General features: G+C 44.2%; 1 protein-coding gene across 10 annotated transcripts in view; it reads left to right on the top strand.

Annotated features, from left to right (window-relative positions):
- The window catches only part of Carmil1 (capping protein regulator and myosin 1 linker 1), a 266,340-nt gene extending 252,215 nt beyond the window's left edge, over positions 1-14,125 (top strand). For 5 of the 10 annotated variants that reach the window (XM_029547510.1, XM_029547508.1, XM_029547509.1 and 2 more), the window contains 5 exons: positions 1,905-1,986; positions 3,325-3,537; positions 5,767-5,907; positions 8,695-8,841; positions 13,887-14,125. In XM_029547510.1, coding sequence (XP_029403370.1) covers positions 1,905-1,986; positions 3,325-3,537; positions 5,767-5,907; positions 8,695-8,841; positions 13,887-14,020 — 717 coding nt within the window. In that variant the 3' untranslated portion in view covers positions 14,021-14,125. Of the gene's footprint in view, positions 1-1,904; positions 1,987-3,324; positions 3,538-5,766; positions 5,908-8,316; positions 8,342-8,694; positions 8,842-13,886 lie in introns of all 10 variants that reach the window. The other 5 variants (XM_029547512.1, XM_021215312.2, XM_029547511.1 and 2 more) reach the window with 2 other exon arrangements.
- The last annotated feature ends 7,712 nt before the right edge of the window (positions 14,126-21,837 follow it).

Raw genomic sequence — 21,837 nt, 5'->3', positions numbered from 1 at the left:
TCTCCTCTATATATTTCAGTGTCTCTGGTTTTATGTGGAGTTCTTTGATCCACTTAGACTTGAGCTTTGTACAAGGAGATAAGAATGGATCAATTCGTATTCTTCTGCATGCTAACAGCCAGTTGTGCCAGCACCATTTGTTGAAAATGCTGTTACGGTTTATGTCAATGTTCTCATAGTGCCACCTAGTGTTCCTTTAAACAGTATTTGTTTAAAAAGTCATGGTTATTCGATCAGAATAATAAAAAGCCTTTCAAAATTCAGTGTTAGAATGCTTCCTGAATTGTAGCACTGAGTTATTTATAAAGGTAATAACATGAGCATCTATGGTTGAGATACAGTTGGCTCTGCCGTTTTAAGAGGAGAGATGGGAAGTCCCACATAGATAGGACTCCATGGCTTGTCACACTCTGCCCTGCAAACACCTGCACAAAGGACTGGTATGGGGTCCTCTTCTCTCAGGGTCACTTTTTCATGGTGATTGTTTTTGTCACAGTAGTGCTGGGATCTGCTTAGGACCAGAGGCTGAGAGACCACTGCACCCCTCTGCTACCTCCTAGCAATGAACAGCATGAAAACCAATGTGTCATGGGGAATTAATCACCTACGCTATGGACTGTGGACGCCATATTGAATCTAGGAGTGGGCGGCAGACTCTTGCTTTTTAACTAAGGAGTGGTAATCAGCCTGCGGGTCAGAGTACCTACCTACCACTTTACCTGCTCGCCTCATTTTTGTATTTTAATTATTTTTCAAAAATATTTTTGAGACAGAATCTCACACTGTAGCTCAGGCTGACTCCAACCTCACTATGTAGCCCAGGTTGGCTTTGAACTTGACCGCAAGGTTCCTGTTTCAGTCATCCCACTGGTGAAACTCTAGGCAAGAACCAGCACACCACATTTTGGGTTGTTGCATGAGAGATCGTGCAGGTCATCCTTATCTATAGAATTCTTGGACTTTATGCAAATGCTGGGCTTTTGGTTCCACCTCTTGTATTTCAGGCCCTTGCTTTAATGTAGCCTTCTGCACTATGAGGGAGAAAGCTGCATTCTCTTGTCCAGTTTCAGCTTCTACACTCAGACTCTGTCCCTCCTAGGCCATCACAAACTCCTCTCCCTTGAAGGTTCTTTAAAATCCCATTGGGAGCTGAGGGTATAGCTAGGTGTTGCATAAGGGCCTGGGTTTCATCCCCAGCACTAGAGCCTTGTTGTCTCGTCTGCATTTTTCCCCTGATGGCAAGTCTATGTCCTATGGTTCTGTGTCAGTGGCCAGGGTGACCTAGAGTACTGGAAGGCCCTTAAGCCTGGGTGGTACACCAAGGATGGACAAGTCTTATGTGTGTATGTTTGTATGTGGTATGTATGTGCGAGAGTGCATGTGGAGAAGTTACAGGGAAACTTGCAGGAGTCAGTCTTCCCACCACCTTAGCATAGGTCTTTAGCTCGGCAGAAAATGCCTTAGTCTGTTGAGCTGTCTCTCTGACATCTCTGTTGCTTTTAAAACTAGATTTCCTAGAAACTCATGACTAAAATCCCAGCATTTGAGAAACTAAGATAGAAGGATCATGAGTTGGAGGCCATCCTGGACTACATATAGTGAATTCTAGAGTAGCCTAGGCTGCCAAGTGGGACCCAATCTCAAAACAATACAAAAGCAAGCACAAACATACAAAAAACTAGATTTCCTGGACGGCAAACATGGAATCCTTTATCTCTCTAGAGTGTGACCCCTCATGTGGATCTTGTGGGTGCTGCAAGCCTTAGAGGTCTTCAGTGATAGTTCCTTCAGTAGTGATCGAGTGCAGGAGCCATTATCTGTCATTATTCATTATCTGCTATATTGTTTCTTTTCCTTTATATTTCAAATGTACTCTTGTGCGGGGGGATATCTTGAATTTTTAGAAGCTCGGCAATGACGTCATCTCCCAGGATCCTTCCAGCCCAGTCTCGAGCAACACAGAGCGTTTAGAAGGAGGGGCGACAGGTAAGTGGAAGTACTGATTCACCCCGGAGGAAAATTATTCACCTTCTGATTTGGGGACTCACCTGTGATTGGAAGAATACAAATGGAAAAGTAGGGCTCAGCGCTCTCTCCTCTAACCTAAAACACCGGTCCCTTCCCATTCCAGCTCTTCCAGGGGTGTTAGTTACTCCTGTCTCTGTAGCCATCATCTTAGTGAACTTTTTTTTTTTTCTGATTTCCCAGATGTAGGAAATTCAGATTAACACACACACACACACACACACACACACACACACACACATCCCTACCTTTTCTTTTTGACCAATTCCTAAATTGTGGGCATTCTGGTGAAGAGACTAGCTATGATGTTTTGAACAGTAAGCTATGTATGAAGTATCGAAGGAGGGCAGTTTTTTGTTTGTTTGATTGATTGATTGATTGATTGCCAGGAGGAAGTACTCTTCTCCTGTAACTCAGGTGTGAATGGAATCCCCCAGGCTTTGTTCCCCTGAGGTTTTAGGTGTAATAGAGAAGCTACACTGGAAGGAAACTAGGGGTAATTTGTAAGTCCTCTTAGAGTGCTCACCGGTTTTGCCAGCTGCATGTTAACTGCAGACAGCAGCTGTAGTGTCGATAGGGACAGATGGGATGACGTTTCAGGAACTGCTTTCTCCATTAAGCCTGCGATCAGGGCATAACCCTCAGCACAGCCTTCTACCTTCAACTTCTAGCCAGATCCCTAATGGATCTGATTGCTGCCCAGAACCGAGGCATTTCCTGTTGGTGTGCCTGTCCTGCCTGTCAGATCTCAGAAAGACCCAAAAGGCTCCTAACTTCTGAAGAAATTATCTTTACTTGCATATGTCATTTTATTTTATTTTATTTTATTTTATTTTTTGCATATGTCATTTTAAAAAATGACATCTTGCTGCAAGCATCTCTCAGCTCTTGTCTTCTAGAAGGAAAGAATTCAGTGGAGAGACACCAACTATTGCACTTAGCAAAGCAAGCGTTTTCACAGAGAAATTGAAATGGGTGGTCCCAGACTGCGCAGTAAGCCCAGCAGACTCCACAAACAGGAAGGAGGATTTAGACCATTTATAAGAGTCCTTTCCCCCAGCTCTGGTCTCTGGACCAGTGAGACCCTTTTGAGATGTGTTATCAAGTCATCATGTTTCCATGAAGAAAATCGGCCTTTCACTAGCGTTTGACTCTAAAAACCCACTGATATGGATGCTTTTGTTCTGAAGATCTATGATGAGAGATGGTAGCCATAGTCTATTCCAGAGCTGTGTTCAAATGATTGGTTTCTGTGACTTTTGATGCTTAAAATGTGCTTTGGACCACTTCCCATTTTAGTGCCCAAACTGCAACCAGTTCTTCCAGAGGCCCGCTTTGGTTTGGGAACACCAGAAAAGAATGCCAAAGCTGAACCCAGAGTGGATGGGAGCTGCAGGTCCCGGAGCTCCTCCAGCATGCCCACCAGCCCGAAGCCCCTCCTTCAGTCCCCTAAGCCCAGCCCTTCAGCCCGGCCTTCTATCCCTCAGAAGCCAAGAACTGCCTCCCGACCTGGTAAGGGCATCAGTAGTCTGGGAGTCAGACTGGATGTGGTCTGGCTGTATCCAAGCGTGGCCCACAAGAGTAGGTAAAATAGGATGGGGGGGGGGGGAATGGGTGGAGAATAGGAAGCTAGAACTGGGAAGCGTGAGAAACCTGAAGGACCTGGGACCTGATGAGGACTAACAGATTCCACAGCAAGGCCCGCCATATGTGAGTGGTAGGACCCAAGACTCTGCTGAATGTCAGGGAAACCACCCTGGGTATGCTGGCCATCAGCAGAGGCTCACTTCTAAAATCATCCTCCAGGGTATTCAGACAATACAGAGGCCAACGTAAAAATAAAGGCTGCCAGCGAGATCAGCCAGTGAGTGGCTGTACAGCATATCTGCTGACATATCAAAGCTTAGGACAGATTTTGGCAAACTGTGGGCCTATTTTGAAAATAAGATTTCTTCAGATGGTGCAAGTGTTCTGCAGGTGCATTGCTGATGCGGCTGTGTGCTAGGTACAGCCAAGGCTGTCCACGGAATATCCTATCCAAGAGAATCCTCCAGCCAGTTACAGAGGTGTTTGCTGATGTAGAAAGTCTTATAGAAGAAACTTTAAAATACTAGGAAGGGATTGAGTTCTGTCTTATTCTTTTATGCAAAAAAAAGTTCTATATCAGGCCTTCTTTAAAAATACTGTAAAAATTTTTCAAAGCATCAAAAGTTGAATCAGTAATGTGCTGACATATGATGAGCTGCATATCTGCTCTCCTCCTCTTCTCTTTAATTTCCCCAGAAAAATTAGGAAACGGGTAGAGATGTAGCCAGACCTTTGCCATCTTCTTCAAATTGTCATTATCTTCCTCTGCGCCCTCCAACTGAGAAGATGAGACAGGAGAATTGCTGAGTTTGAAGTTAGCCTGGGCTGTATAGTGAGTCCCAGGCCAGCCTGGTCTGCAGGATGAGACAAATCACAAACAGACTTAAGTTCCTGACAAGCGGGAACTTGCCAACAGAATGCTTGGCGGTTTTAGGGGCTACATGTGTTTCTTGTTGAAATAAGGGAACAGCCCATAGCATGTAACCCAATTCCTGGAGAACCTCAGTTCCCTAGTTGTCGATGCCAAATGTAAAGCTAGCTATATTCCTTACTCTTGTAAGCTTTCCTTCCAGCTGTGCCAGTTATCTGGTAGCTCCTGGCACATCAGGAGCTGCGCTTGTAAACTCATAGGTGCTTTAGAAGGCTTGAGAAGTCAGCGGTGTTTCAAGTCTGTCTCCTCCTGATGATTCTGAGGGGTTATGGGGTCACCGGGTCTTGTCATAACTTTACTTCTGAGCCTAGAAGTGAGAATGTGAGGCTGAAAAGAGCCTGCCTGTAGGCTGTCTTCCACACACGTGTAGGTGGACACACTGGCTTGAGAATCCCCTGTGCTAATGGAGCAGGGAAAGGGCATACATAGTTCCTAAGTCCTTTCAGATAAGAACCTAAAATCCAAATCTTGGCTGTCTTTACGCCTTCTAAGCCCAGGAGATCATTTCGTCTCCTTGAAGGTCCAGAAACCAAAGCCCCTTCATGGGTCCAAAAGCTCATGATTTCAGATTACTCCTACAGCAGTGGATTCCATGTCTGTAAAAACATACAGGTGTGTCTGTATGTACATGTGTGTTGTGACTTACCAGCTCTGAAAACTGGTAAGAGCATTGTGTCACATACAGTGCATGTTTTAAGACAATCAACAACATTGTGTCTGAGGCAGAAGGAACCTATGGTTCACCTAGAGTCTCATTATCAGATGTTAGCTCATTAAATATTTGCAGCATAGATTCAGATCTGTATGTATTTCAGCTTTTTCTAATTGTCACCGATTTTTCTTTACTGTTCATGAATGCTAATTACTTCACTTAGCAGAAATCCTGAAGTAATCTTTGGCTATGATAATTTTTCTTTCTTTATGAGTCATGTGTATATCAGGATTTACCTGGCCTATATGGTGAAGTGATGCCGGCTTTCAAATAAGAACGGGGTATTCTAATCCTGGCTGTCTGCACACCCTTGTAGCCCAGGAGATCATTTAGTCTTCTTGTAGAGCCAGAAACCAAAATCCTTGATGGGTCCAAAAATCCATGATTTCAAATTACTCCTAACGCACTGGATTCCATGTCTGCAGAAACATGTACATATGTGTCTGTATGTACATGTGTGTTGGAATACAAGTTGTAGAACAGTTTGTTTTGTGTCTTTGTACTCCTGTAGAAGACACCCCAGACTCTCCATCTGGTCCTAGTTCCCCTAAAGTTGCCCTCCTTCCACCCATCCTCAAAAAAGTCTCCTCGGACAAGGAGCGTGATGGCCAGAACAGCTCACAGTCCAGTCCTAAGAGCTTCTCCCAGGAAGGTAAGAACATTTTTTTTTCCTTTGGATTTACTCTCCCCAAAGAGTGTCATTTCAAAAGGAAATACTTAGTCCCAGACTTAAGCGGTACCTTGGAGTTCGAGTCAGCATCCCTTGGATTTAAATATGGGAACCAGGGGGGCACATGAGTTGTCATTATGTCTGACATTAGGGCTTCATGAAGAATGAACAGAGTAGCCAAACCACCTAGCCAGAGACCTACGTTCTCAACAGGAGTGATGGCTAGAAAGTTCTCATCGGGCTCGCAGCATGCTAGGGCTCATGAGTAAGTTTCTAGGTCCCATTATTCCCGAGGGAAGCACCCCCTAGCTAGTTAAGTATGTCACCATCGTCACAGTTGAAGGGCACCTGAAGTACATTAACTTTGCCATGGCTCAGAAGTATGCCATCTGCCTTGTGGGTCACTGAGGCTCACTGGACTCTCTGGGTCTCGGAAGTGTGGCCCCTTTGTAGACAGACACTCCCAGAGTATCACTAGACCAGTGTGCTCCCTCTAGTTCACTGAGGTGGAAATGGCATTTTCCTGTAATTTGCTTGCTGGCCTCTACACCCCCAAAACTAGACTGACCAGGGTAAGGCAGGCTGGGGTTACTGTCACAGGTATGGTGTTTCTTTCATTTCTCCTACTTCCTTTCTTTACTTTTTGTTTTATGTATTTTTGTTGTTTGTTTTTTGAGGCAGAGGTCTCATCGTGTAGTAGTGGCTGGCCTGAAACTTACTGTTACTCAGGCTGGCTACTGGCAAATTCATGGCGAGTCTCTTGCCTTAGCCTCTCAAGTGCTAGGATTACAGGAGTGAGTCATCATGCCTGGCCTTTCTTTATTATTTCCAATGCTTAGTAGGCTTTTGGGTAAAGTGTCTTATAATGCTATCTCTAAATCAGATATGCACTATAAAAAAAAGCAATTAATCCCCATGTCCAGATTCATGCTGTGGTTTGGGCTGCGTTGTTAACTTTATATTTATTTTGGTACTTTAGGATTCTGTCATCTTGCTGGCTCTAGCTCATTTTCTTTTCTTGGTAATAGTCTTAGGCAGAGTTAATGGAAGGCACAGTTGCCTATTATCCTTGCGACTTAGGAATCTAATAAGAAAGTAAATAACGTTGTTTGCTCTTCTGTCTCCATTCTGCAAATTTATTTGATAGGTAGAAATCTCTCTCCTACTGTTTAGAGACAAATGAAGGTGGGGATTGAACAGGAGCTGATAAAACTACTTTTGTCAAAGAAGCTAAAGAGGGAGCTGGCACTGATTCTCGCTTCATAATGAGGGCATAGATGCTGTACTTGCCACCACAGCCAGACCTTCAGAAGGGGTCTACGGAGAAGAGCCTTACTGCCATCCAAAGCAACCTCAGCCCTTAAGAGTCGCTCACAATTAGGCCTCCTACTCAGTGCCTCCTCATTGGAACTCTTCTTGTCTTTCCATTTCTGCAGTTTCTGCCTTCACCCCTTAGCTTTTAAGAAAGCTTTGAAAATGCCCGAGAGGATTTTAATGGGGAGAAATGGGGGAAGGGGTCGTGATGTGTGGGAACATTCATCTTATTAAAGACCATTGAAATGCCAGTGAATTTACACAAAACAGTGTGGGTGGGGCCAGAGAGTTGAGTTTCATAAATTTCTGAGTAGAACATTTTTCGGAAAATAATCCCTGCTTGGGAGCGTCCAGTCTATAACCCGAGAGTCGCCTGCTGCTGAGTTGGCTGAGAGCAGATAAGACCGCAGCCCGACACAAAATGCTGTTTACTTGAAGCAGTTGGGCTTTCCGCGGGTGTTGGTGGTTTGGGGAAGTTGTTTTGGTTTTAACTCAATTGAATGGTTCCCAACTGTCAAAAAGTTGGACATACCTGATAGGTAATGAAAGCTATCAGGAATAAGAATGTGTCTTGGAGCCTCTGGTGACAATGGAAGTAACATAGGACACCACGAGCAAGCTCAGAGCTGCTGTGGAAAAGTGAGGAATTCCAAACAAGGGAGCCAGCCCCTCAAGAACTCCAGTGTTAGGATAGGTGTTTGAATCAGACCCTCCTTCCCAGCAGTAGCAAATGCTAGTGATGCTTCATCCGCTCATCCACTGGGGGTTGATTGAGACTGCAGAGCCCCTCCCTGGGGTTTATTTCCTGTCTGGATCCAGAAGGAACTACTGACAGTCTTGGTGCTCTGTCCTGATGTCAGACTGAAAATACACAAAGTCTTCACACAGTGTTCAGATGTCGAAGGGGTAAGATGTTGACTTCAGCCAATGAACTAGCTGGTCATTAGTGGGGTAGAAGACTTGGCAGCCATTCATGAGCCCTGCCTTTCTCTCTAGAAGCCGTTCTCCTGTCTCTTCCTATTGTGTGTTATTTATGCTGGTTACTTCATTTCCTTGTTCTGCTTCCCTCTGGATTAGCGTGCCCAACTAATTTCTGAAACAGGTAAATGACTGTAATTCTTCCAGATTATCCCATAGTAAATGTGATTTTTTTTATTTATTTATTTTGGTTAATCCATCTTGGAATCAAAATGATAATATGGGAGCATTTTTGTTGCTACCTTTCTGGGGCAGAATCAGAACTCACCTCATTTTGCACTTTTCCATAATGTTGGCTGATGAATTCTGTAGACAACAGTGGATCTGCCCAGGACCAACACTCTCAAGTTCTTTGAATCCTAACTCGGGTGGATGAGCTGATATTTCAGTTTTAATATTTATCATTTTAACATGGATGTCAACACATTGATGTATTTGCGACCATAAAGGGTAAACTGGCTCCCTTTTCCTCAGTAGTGCAAAGAGGAGATTATTTCAAAAGGCATTCAGATCATGACAGTGGCAAGCCTTCCAGTAGAGGGAAAAGATCTTCAAAACTCTACTTCGCCATTGCGGAAGAGGAAGTGAATGCGCCTGGGTACAGGAAGTCACAGCCAACAAATGGTTAGAGCCTTCGGTTTTCATCCCCCGCTGGCCTGAAGCTGATGGACTGGCGCTAACAAACGAGCTTTAATTGAGTAGCTGCTGGTGGGGGCTGGGTCAGACCCTCTAGAGGACTGAACTCTTAACTCTACACAGCAACAGGATGGTCCCTCCTCGGGGAGGCAAATATGAAATCAAAATCTAAAACTAGGTTATGGGGAGCTTCAAGTTACCTTAGGGATTTGTTTATTCAAATTTTAGTGAGCATGAATGTTAATTTTTATATTTGGGGTCATATATCTTCTTTCCTTTTTTTTTTTCATTAAGTTTTCATTGGAGTTAAGCTAGAAATTCATAGAACAATTGAGTACATTTCCCTATAGAACATTGGTCTAAGGGGTTACCACACACTACTAGGAAAGAGCAACAAAAAGGCCCCAGTCCAATTCAGACCTTGGATCACATACATGATTTTTCTTGCCTGTTAGCTTTTCTACCTTAAAAGGCAATCGATTCATTTTAGCTTTTCCACCTTAAGACACAGTTCATTGGAAATGCCAGCACTCCCCTTTCCTGCTCTCTCTTGCATTAAGCCCTACGGTAAACTTTTCTCCAGGGAGCACTGTGCCAAGAGACCCAAAGGGGACACACTTGGTGTTACCCTCTAGAGGGTAATTTTACAGCCAGTACTGCCACTGACTTAGGGAAAACACATTCCAACGACCACAGTGCAAAATTCATATAAATGACAACATAGCAAACTGAGGAAGAAGAATATAACTAACATACTCTGCTCTGTGAGATCTCCTTAAAGGGTGTCTGCCCTTGGAGTGAAGCTCTTTTCTTCCCATGACACTTTATCAGAGGTTACCATGTGAGGGCATTTAGATGCCTGTGGTCGGACATGAGGCCCAGCACGCCAATGTAATAAACGCCATTTTCTCTAAGTATTCTGAAATCAAGTTGCTGCACATGACTTAGGATAGGGAAAGCTTATGATTAGAGAGTGTGCCTGGGGGCAGATGCAAGACTCACAAAGTCCCTATCAACTCACCATCAATCAGCAAGAACATCCAGAGCCTGGCTTACAAACCAGTGCTATGAGAGGACCCTGTGGCCCTTTGCCTGGCACTCAGGCATTATAGCTGGGTATAGAGTTAAGGGAGAGCCCACAGCACAGAGCAAGAAGTCATGGAAGGGTAGAGCATTCATTCTCGCTGGGCCAAGAAGCATCTGTTCTGTAGAAAGTCAGTTTAATGGGTCCTTTACTTGTAATGGACATGGTGGCTGGGTGTTGTGCGAAGGATTGAATATAGGACTTTGCACCTGCTTAATGGGCTCTATATGGCTCAGCTACATTCCATACCTGTACTTTACTTTCCACTGTGATTCCCTGTGTAGTAGATGTATTTGTATCACAGATCTGTGGTGATACTTCACTTTATACAAAATGTATTAAGTACAGTTGAGATCACATGAATGTTTCTAGATCCCGGAAATTTACATGTTCAACTATTAGATCTACTTACATCTCTTTATTAACAAGGCACCCTTGGTGCAAAAACAAGAACCACTGAAAGCACTCATGGGACACACAGGAAGCCATTCCTGGGTCCACATCTATCAGCCAATAAAACATAGAACGAAAGGGGATAGCTACAGGGATAAGGTCACTCCTGGGAAAGCTGTGAGAAGATGCCCTGTGCCCAAGTCTGATTTTCCCATGACCTCAGCAGTTTCTTTACCATTCTCCTTGTTATGGGTTGGGTCAATTTTTGGTGGGATTAAATGGGACCATCTTGTATTAGCTTTTTCGCCTTGATTTCTTGAACTAGGGAACCCCCAAAATTTCACAGGTACTTCAATTAAAGTGATGTGTGTCTACTGTGTTGTTTTGTTTGTTAGTGCCTATTCTCCACCTTTGAGAATGCCATAGCCTCTGCTTTTCCAGTCGTTCCTGGTTAGTTTGTTTTTAATGCATTTAGCAGAGCAACTGACAGAATCATGGGTTGGACTCTCAAGTCTTTTAAGAGCAACCCTGTTGGCACTAAACGTGCTTTCTTGATTCCCCAAGCCCTGTGTTCATGAAACAAGGGGAAGCTATTGAAACAAAGGGAAGCTATTGTTTTCAAAGCATGCTGCATATTTAGTCACAGTTGACGTGGTTTAATCGTGTGGCTATTTTGATACTGATTTCATGTCCTTTCCTCTCTGATGAAAAGATGTGATGTTTTTGTTAGCAATTGTCCTATTTTCTCTAAGAAAATAGCCGCTATTGTTTGGCTTTGTTTGTGTCACAGCCCAATTCTGGGAGTCCCTTTCTATATTCTTTGCCACTTCCATAATCCAGCCACAGACTCTTGCCTGGTCTCACAGTCTGTGAGCTAGTGCTTGGCTCGACTTTCTTTCCCTGGATTCAGATCCAGGTTCTACTTCCCATGCCCCCTGTAAGAATTCTTCAAGAGCAGATAACGACAGTGGTGCTGACCTACGACCCCAGCACTTGGGAGGTAGAGGTAAGAGGGTCTAGAGTTCGAGGTCATTTTTAACTACACGGAGAGTTAAGGGTAACATAAAACTCAAAACAATTAACAAATTTTCAGGAAAAAGTCAGCAATTGTTTGAGATTTTTCCAACTATTACTAGAAAGACTTTAAAAAGCAGGGCCGGGATTGGAGAGATGGCTCAGTGGTTAAGAGCACCAACTGTTCTTCCAGAGGTCCTGAGTTCAATTCCCAGCAACCACCTGGTGGCTCACAATCACAACCATCCATTATAGGATCTGATGCCCTCTTCTGATCTGAAGAGAGCAAATGGTGTACTCATATACCTAAAATAAATAAATCTTTAAAAGAAAAAAGCAAGGCCACCTACAGAATATTATTTTAAAGAAATACCCTGTTTTATCCTAGTATGTACATATATAATATCTCCCTGGAGTTTATGATGGAGAAATAATTTCCAAGCTTGCATCTGAATCTCTAACTCCAAGTCTGTATGCATATTTCAGAAGGCTTAAAATTTGCATATACACATATGCAAAGTTGAATCCGTTTCAAGAAGACCTTATGCTTGAGGTTCCCTACATTATTTCCACCTCAGACAAGATTTGAATATGCAAGGCAGTATTTCCACTTAATACTCGGTCCATAGTCTTGAGTATCTTTTACCCATCAATAGTACATGGGATGATAATATATACAAGTATAGCTAGACACCCTAGCATTCTTTTCTCTACTGCAATTGGCATCTTAATGGCATGCAATGAAATAGATGTTTTCCCTAAGGGCTGGAATTGACTCAACAAAGAACATTCCTTCTGCAAAGTTGTTTGTGTCAAGGGTCGGGATTGAATAGGTTAGAAGACCAGTAGGGCATTGAGCTTAGTTCTTCAATTTCTGCGTTTGGTTCTTCCTGCCTGCATCTAATATGAAGGACATGCCAGATGCTAGTAAGGGCCTTTTCACATGCAATCACAATTTAATCAATGAAGGTATTTAAGATGAATTTCCTCCCATTGGTCCTAAGTATCAAACCCAAGGCCTCACGCAGGCTCTACTATTGTGCTCCACCTTTGTTCTAGGATGTGTTTTCAGTGTTCCTATCTAGTTAAATGGATAGCCTTCTTGAAACTCTTATTTTCCCTCTTAGTCTCCATGTGGTTTTTACTGTTATGGCTAAGTATGACTCTGTGTTAGCAACCAGAAAGGAGAGGGTTAACTTGGTGATGTTTGCCCTCCCCTCCTCCCCTCTGCCATATTTTGTGGCTCCGCCCCCTCCCTAACCTTACCTGAAGGACACAGAAGCCCAGTATCCACTTAGCACATCAGTTCCTGTGAAAAGACAGGCTTTCCAAGAAGATTCCCATCATGTATCCCTCTAGATTTCATTCATGCTTACTGGTGTGGTCTGATCTATAGGGTTATTTCTGGGTTTACCTGACATAAATTTTTGGATCCTGAATGTCTTCATATTTAGTATTTTTGTGTCATTCCATGTAAGATGGATTTGGACTGTGTTTCCAGGAAGTTAAAAGGTATTGGGCAGGATCGGATCGGAAGGTTGATTATCTTTATCTAGGCGAATGAGTTTTCTCTGAAGACAGATGAGCTACCCTTTCCCTGGGTTTCCCTTGAATCTCCCACTGGAGTGTTAGACACTTCTTCCCATTTCTCTGTCATAGAAGAACAAGGTTCTACTTTTGAGGTTATATTTCTCGCCAAGCATCCTCAGGATAATTTGATTTCTTCTCTGCTCCCAGCACACACCCAGGCTGAAAGCTGGGTATTTATTAAATATCACTGGAGTTTAGCCTCTGAACCAGTTCTTTTCCAGGTGTAATGACAGAGAAACCAGGATGTAGGTAGAATGAGCATGGACTTCAAAGAGAAAAATAGACAAAACCTACCTGTGTAATTGGGAAGAGCACCAGACACGAAACAGAAAGTTCTAGATATATAACTACAGCCCAGATCTAACCAAGCTCATCCCCCACTGCTGTGTAAACCCTCCAGATTAACTATTACCTGTTAGCAGTCAGAAACAGCTAATAGGAATTAGTACTTTACCTGTAGGGTTGAATCCGTCACAGGTATTATTTAATGCTTTGTCACAGACTTCATCTGTAGAGAGTGAAGCACAGGTGGTCTGAGACACAGAAAGAAAGATCTGTCTGAGTAACCAGCCTTCAGCCATCTGCCGAAGGCATGGCATCTGAGCATGGTCCAGCCAGTACCTCTGCAAACCTCTGTGTGCCCTGTCCTCTGTGCTGTGTGAAGGGGCAGCCTTGGCTGTGGAGGCCATCTATGTGGGGTTCACCCCATCATAGACTGGTCTTGCCCATGTCTGTTTGCTTGTGTCCACTTGCCTGTGGCTTCATTGGTTTGTCCTCAACTTCTGTCTAGAGCGTGTCGAAACTTAATGCAGGCTTGCTTCTGAAACAGTTCATCATGGCCCCGCCCAACCCCCCCCCATTCCTCATGGCCCCTCCCCTCACCCAACTGTTTACCTGGTATTGTTATTGCCTTGTCAATAAACTGTTCCTCTTCCCTGCCCTCTGATTTCAGTCTCAAGGAGAAGCTGGGGCCCGGCCCAGGAGTATCAAGAACAGAAGCAACGGTCCTCCGGCAAAGATGGTCACCAAGGGAGCAAATCCAGTGACTCTGGAGAAGAGGCAGAAAAAGAGTTTATTTTTGTGTAATGGTGCCCACCCCAAGCCTTTCCGTGCAGGGTGCTCTCCTCAGCCCTCAGAGAGGAGCCAGGGGCAGTACCTCTTCTCTCTTCTCTTGGTGCTTTCTTCTTTCTCTCATTTTCTTCCATATATATATATATATATATATATATATATATATATATATATATATATGGAAGAAAATATATATATATATATTTCAAATTTTTGGTCTTCCCCTATTCTTAGCATTTGATTTCTAAACATTGTTTCTTATGCCTTCAACAAAAAGCCAGCAATTATTCCATGGGCCCTACTTGAATTTCTCTGAGGCAGCTACACATTGCCCTGCATGGTGAGTTGTTTTTGGAAATAAATGAAGTAACTGGACTCACACCCAAGTAACAATCCGGGAGATCCTGGGCGCTACAGGGTGTGTTTGTGTCAGACCCACCCATGACTCGATAGAGCAATTTATTCTTGATGTATGCAATTGCACATTGTAATTATATTAACAGAGCACACTAATAAATAATTTGTATAAATTATATATATTAGCTCTTGGGCGCTGTTCTTACATTCTTTTGTGGGACATTTCCTTCCCCATGTAGAATTGTACATTTAAAGCTTGATTGGTAATATTTGCAGGCCGTCAGCAAGCACAGCTAAGAACAGAGTGTGAGAAGCCCAGATTCATGTATATAGTTGATTGGAATGAGGTCTTATGAATATTCATGTTTCTGAAGGCCTTTAATTTCTGTCTGCTTATTAGTTTTTAATGTGTGGTTTTTAAAAGAAAATTTTGGCACCTGTAAAAAAAAAAATCTAAATACTACTCTTTATAAAACATCTCACAAATATTCACTTACATTACAAGCTGAAAGTATTTTATTCATATGTATATTTATACCAATAAAATGATTTTACAAGTGGAACTTGACTTCTTCCAGTTCTTGTGTGAGGATTGACTTATACGGTCAACCTGCAGCTTATTACTGAAATTTAGAATAATCACAGCCCACAGATAATCATATAACCCAGAAATTATTACTTTCAAAATAAAGATAATTTGATAATTCCACAGTTCTGTTTCACCAGAACACAGATGAAATTTACTAGAAGGTCACAGAGTTCTTTGTGTGCCCCATACTCAGCTCCATGAATCTGAGGCCACACGAGTGATGTTGGCTTGGGTCAGGCAGTATGCTTACAGGATTGGGGGAGGAGGACCAGCAACACAGATGGGGCTTGTGTGGTGTCCCTGTTTGCTTCATCCCCTTCCCTTTGCCACCCCTGGGTGACTGACCCGGGAGGGAGTTTCAGTCCTAAAGGCTGAGCCACTCTATTTTATCATATGACCTCACGGCAAAACAGGAAATTACTCTGTTTAGATGTGGCCAGTGCAGACGTGACCAAACCCATGTTGGTGCTGAACTGCAGAAATGGGTGTGGGCCTGCAGGCTGTTCAGTGGTTTGGTCAGCAGACTCATGGCCCAGCTAAGCCCACACTTGGAGTAAGCAGTCCTATTAAAGATGTCAGCCCTCCCTGCCTCCCAACTTGGGATGTTCTGGAAGTCTCAAAGTGACATTTATACAAAGCCTTGAAGTAACACCCTTCTAAGTACAGGGACTGTGTCTGATTCTTAGGTATACTGTATTATTATTTGAAGACAATTATAATTGAGGACAGGTTTATGAGTGTTTAAAAGGGAACACACAGGTCAGAGAAGCTGAGCATCTTGGCAGGTGCCACAGGAGGGAGATGGAGAAGAGAGGAAGCTGTGCCTTTGAGTCAGGAAGACACTACATGGCAGAAGGAGGGTAGCTTCAGAGAAATTATGAAAACAGTACAGAGGACCAGAGGAAGCATACATAGACTTGGGCGAGCATCACAAAGAAAACAGCAAGTTGTTACCTTTCTGAGTAAGGGCCAGAGAAGTCAGGCAGACATAATGGAGCTTCATGGGGGCTCTGGCCACCCCCTTAGAACGTATCTGGCCTCAGATGGAGTCATAGGGAGAAGTGGGAATGTATACAAAGTGCTGTGATCAATCCTCAAGTCAATGGTGATCAAATTTGCCAGCAGGGTACACCTGTTGCCCATGACATGCTTGGGGTTTCAGTGTAGGAGAAGACCAGGCTGTGAGTAGCTGTAATGTTTGACCAAGGAGCTGGAGCTTGCCTCTGCAGTAGGAACCACTGTCAGTTTTTAAGCAGTGATGTGATCAGAACAAGGAGCTGTCACCTGGTACTGCAGGCAAACAAGGACCCAGAGCAATAGAAGAGGAGAGCAGGACAAACTGTATTCTTCTGTGGGGCAGAAGGAGCCTGTTCCTCCTACTTACCCCCTCAGGTAACATCCTGACATGCAAGGCTGACAGCCCACAGCAGCTGGCTTCCAGCTTGGCTGAGGTAGCCATGCAAAGGATGGCCTTTACTCGTAGGCCGTCTACTGCCCTGCCCTGAATGTCTTCCTGCTCAAGTCTCCATTGCTTCTTCTCAGGCTCCTTTCATGGTGATCACCAGCTTGTAAGTGTGTGCTACAGGTGTCTCCTGCCTGTGATTCCCTCCAGCACAATTCTTTGTAGGATTCCTAGAAGCATACCTGTAGACTCATCCCATCTCTTCCTCAAAGAGTGTGGAGTGATAACATTCCCCCATACCTTGTCACCTTTCATCCATCAGTCCCCAAAAGCACAGGAGGAAAGGCTACTCTATAGGACCTGTCACTGGATAGCTTCATTCCTAAAGTCCAGTGAAAAGCATCGGTCTTCAGTTAGACACACGGTGGAGTCAAATGCTGGGAGAACAACAAAGTCTTCAGCTGCAGGACCTAGACTGGGAGATTGGAGGTGAGCAGAGGCTTCCACAAACCAAAATGCCTGTACGTGAAGAGAGCAAGAGGACCCTTAGGAAGAGCCTGGCATCCTAGCCCAGTGAGGTGCTGTATGGATTTTATTTTGTTCTTTTGGTTGTAGAATATGCAAAGCTTGAGCTAACGGTAGACAGGATGTTCACACCCATCTCGGTGATGTGAAACAAAGGAAGCTTACATTGCATGGCTTTATTGGAACCTAGTTTTCCATTTTATTTTGTTTTATATCTTTGACTTGGCTTACCATTGGCCAGTTTGGGTCAATTGTCAGGCATATATTAGAAGTGAATTTTTCAATAAAAAATTGGCAACTGGAAAACCTGAGGAGAGTCCTGGGTAGGATGTTGGGCTCATCAGGAAGAACAGTATGTAAGAGACAACATGTGGCCGTGACTTTGGCCCTTTCCTGTGGTCGGTTCACTTTCATTGATTCCTTGTTTTAAAACTCCATTTACCACCCAGCCCTGGGTTCTTAGAGAAGAAATAAAACATCAACTCTAGGCTCCCAGCATGGCCGTGATTTTTCAGAGGCAATTCCCTACCTTCGGTTTTGCCTGTCAGAATCCTAACTTGAGATGACTTTGGAAAGATGGTTGTTCTACTCTTTGCACTTGCTAGATTGAAAAAGCATGACCATAGTAGGTCTGCAGTGAAAGGCACATGGCCTTCACTTATGGACACAATGCCTTGTGTAGCTTGTAAGGACTCCTGGTTAGAAAAGTCCTACATGCCAAAGGAGCTGCAGAGGTGAGCTGAGGGTTGGATGTGTAGTCCTGATTAGAAAGCTGCTGACTCGTGATGCCAATCAGCTCTGCGTTCACAGAGCCCCCACTTGCATAATTTGCATGTTCATAGTCCTACCCTTTCTAATTATCCCAACAGAAACATGCTGGCTAAAAGGTTTTGGGTTCTGGGCTCAAGGTGATCTATGCCTTTGGATAACGGACTATCTAAAGTGTTACTAACACCATGGACATAGAGATAGCAAAATACCAGAACTTCTTATGACAGCATGCTAAGGGCTCTCAATGAGAGTTCAGGTACAATAGGCAGAGTTGGATTTCTTTATAGGTCTGAGGAAAGGGAGGTTTTTATATCACATGGTTGATTAATAATAGCTCATTGCATAAGCCTGTAACCAGGCTGTCTCTGGTGTATGCATGGCAGAAGGAGAGGAGATGGAGTCCTGCACTGGGCGTTCATGACTGAGGCGGGGAGGATGTATGGAAGGTGAGCACATATGGCTGTGTCTCACTGTAAAGTTAGCTGTCTGGGCTTTGGAGTTGGCACTCTGAGCCTATAAATTTTCTTGGAGCAATGAGAATGGCACCAGCCATTTTCTGGACTTAAGCCACCACATGTCCACAGTCAGGCTCTTGGTGGGGAGATTGGCATTTCCTCCACAGCAACAGCAAGACAGGCTGAGGGAGCCTGAGAAGGAGTCTGCTCTGGGTTCCAACACTTTGCGTTTTTGAACCTAGAACCCAACCTTTAGCTCAGCTGCTAAAGCAGAGAAGACAACAAGAACAAGAAGAGCCACAGTGGTCTTCTATCTGCCCCATGCCTCTTACTTGTAACAACTGTCACCAGTGTGACGTTTCCTTTGTCAGAAGTATCTAAAAGTCAGGCCAGGTGTAGTAGCACATCCTTGTAATTCTAGGACTCAGGATGTAGAGGCGAGAGATTGGGAGTTCGAAGACATCTTCAGCTACATAGTGACTTTGACCTAGCTTGAGCGACACAAGACACTGCTTCAGCATGGGGAAGGAAATTTCTCAGAATCAGCAGAAATGGATTGTGTTGCCCAAGGGCACAGTTCTTGCTGTCATGGGCTGATGACAAATTTCAAGGCAAGTAGGCAAATCCAGCCATGCTTCATCTTTATGGCCTGCACTAGATTCTGATCAGCAGGCTGCTGTACTGCATGTCCAGCTTACATGGGAGCCTGTCTCACCCCTCCACACCCAGCCCCCAGCACACCTCTGCATCCCTTTTGGCATGCAGTGATCGCAGGCACCCTCAGCCAACTACAACTATTCACTTGAACTCAGTGTCTGGAGGTGTAAAGCATGCCTGTGTCATGAGAGTTTGAGGCAGACAGACACCTGCTGGGAAGATGAGCTGGAGCTCCAAGACTCCAAACCACTGCAAAGATTCAGAGTAAAAAAATGGATGAATCCTGCGTGCAGGAGCGTATTAAACCCTGTAGTGACCAGGGAGGAGGGTACCCTGCAAAAGAAGAAATGCTAGTGCCAAGAGAAACTCATAGGAGGGACATTCCTAGGCTGTTCCTGGCAAGGCAGCACATCTCCCCCGATCCTTCCTCAGGAGTGGCTGGCTGGTTCCCTCTTCCCAGGAGCACAGGCTCTGCGGACTCCTGGCTCTCTTAGCAGCACTGCTCACATAGGCCCTGGCATGCTTCTCTGTGGTCAGGTCCCTTAGAGGGTATTGCTTGTCACTCTTACTGATGACTCCCAGTCTCTCTTCCCAATGCCAACTCTATGCAGTCAGGGAGACTCATGGGGCCTTGGAAACTTCTTGGGCCCATTACAGAAGACCCCACATCATGCCCATGAATGTCACACTATCTAGAGATCTCTCTAGGGCTCGCGAGACTGCCAGAAAGGACCAGAACCACTTCACTCTACGGTCTCTAGATAGAAGGACAGAGCTACCATGCTCTTCCAGCTCTAGAGACACATGCTGCATCCATCTCCTTCCATACATCGACAGGGTCTTCACTGTCCAACCACAGAACAAGAAGCTGGCCTTTTCCCTTCCAAGTGAGAGGTCAGGAGAAACCACTTGCCATCAAGGATGTGATCTGTTAGCTTAACTGCTAGGCTCCAGGAAAGGGTCTCTGAGCCACAGCCAGCCCCACTATGGCCCAGGCATACTTGGCAGAAGACAGTCACTTCACTGCTGACTTTTTTAAAGCTCAAGACAGGGCCCTTTGGCAATCCACAGTCTAGGGAGGATTTGGGGCACCTGAGAGCTTGGGTTCTAAAGCTCAAAAATCTTCATTTTTTAAAAACTTTACTGGATACTGAGAGTTCCTTTTATGGATGCCATCATCTCCAGTGTCTGACAGACATTACTTCCATAATTCCATGCCCATGGATATCAAACTCCACAGGTATACATAAGGCCTTTACATAAAATGGGGTCATATTTGTATATAACTTATACACATTGTTATTCAGATAGAGTCTGACAGTATACCCCAGGCTAGCTTCAAACTCATCGTGTAGTCCAGGTTGTCCTTGAACTCAGGATCCTTCCACCTCTGCTTGCTAACTGCAGGATTACAGGCATGTTTCACCAATTCCAGGATACACTTTAAAGTTTTCCTAATATTTTCATTCCTCAAATTCTGAATGAGTGGAAACAGAAGGTTGATTATCTATGCTACAAGCCATGTTATTTTGTATCTTGGACAGTGTAAATCACAGCTAAGATTGTAATCGGCACAGGTATTACAAACATTATTACAGTCATCCCTACTTCACAATTACAGTACTTAGAGACTACGCTCTGCTGTACTGTTAATGAATCAGTAAAGAATTGCATCCATTTCTAAATTAGTATGTGTATATGTGTGTATGTTTTTGTATTTGTGTTTGTGTATGTGTAATGTGCACGTTGTATGCTATTGACAAACTGTACTCTAGGCCCCAGCTTTAAAGCATTTTAAATTACATTTTAAATTACATTTCAGCATAGCTGATTGTAAGACTCTCCTCTATTTTATTCATATCGAATCTTAATTCTAAGCAGTTCCTAAGCTTCACATGACAACCCAAAGAATGATGGGCAAATATGTCAGGGCCAACTCAAAACCTTCTACAGGCCCAGCAGGACAGACACACTTAGGTTCTCTCAAATGTTTCTGGAAATAAGTTGGAAAGAAGTGTGGTTCCTTCTTCTGCCTCCCATGGATCAGATAGTCCCCTGAAAATCTTTCTCACTGGATTGCAAAGATGTGCCAAATTTATGTCAAGAGCTACTTAGGAGGAGACAGTGGTTTTCAAAGTTGAAACAGGGACACAGACTTCAGAATATGGCATCGTCTCAAAGGCTCTCAGGAGGCAGGGTGAGTCAGCTCTGTGTGCCTGCTGCCTCTGGACAGACAGGAGAGAAATTACTTTCCTATGTCCAAAGGAGCACTGAAGGCATTCTGTCTGTCTTCCTAGAGATGGCCTCAGAGCATGATGTCATACAGTTTCTTTTGTTGGGTATGGTGAGACTACAAGATGGGAGGTTCTTAGGAGATAGTCGGTGACACATGTTATAAACTTATGGACGTTAGAGATTCGTAGAAAAGAAGCTATCACAAGATTACCCTTCAGAGGACCTTTATAGCACCATGGCCACAAGTAGCCATGAGAGGTTCCAGAAGAGGGAGAGAACAAGAAGCTCAGAAAGTGATTTTATAGGACAGCTGTCAGAAATAGTGTGATGGAGGGGTCCTAAAGAGAGAGAGGTGGGGGTAAGAGAGCCTTTCGTTCTGGAAAGCAAAGCAAGAGTTTCTCACCCTTAGAGGTTTGGGGGGGGACAGGGGTGTGAGTTCTAGCCTCCACATTAGAAGCCATAGGACACTGATAGAGAGAGGGCTGCCCTGGGTCTAGGAACGGGTGGGGCATGTGGTGCAGCTGCAAGAGGAAGGAAGAGAACTCAGGAGGGCGACAAGGCGACAAGGCACTGCATTTGCTTATCATCGCCCAGAGAGGGGGAAGGGCCACAGTGGTGGAGCCTGGTTTCTGGAAGAGAAATCAGTGAGAAGATCTGTGATCCTACAGTCCATACCTCAGCAATCAGAAGACTGGAGCAGGAGGATTGCCATGAGTTTAAGGCCAGCTTGAGAGATATAACATATTCCAGGCCAGTTAAGGCTATGTAATAAGATCTCATCCCAAAATATAGGAGGGAGGCAGGAGGAGGAGGAGGGAGACAGTGACTGACTCCCAGTTAA

Source organism: Mus pahari, chromosome 16, assembly GCF_900095145.1.
Source record: "Mus pahari chromosome 16, PAHARI_EIJ_v1.1, whole genome shotgun sequence".
NCBI classification, from domain to species: domain Eukaryota; kingdom Metazoa; phylum Chordata; class Mammalia; order Rodentia; family Muridae; genus Mus; species Mus pahari.
This window is presented reverse-complemented; position numbering and strand designations above follow the sequence as displayed.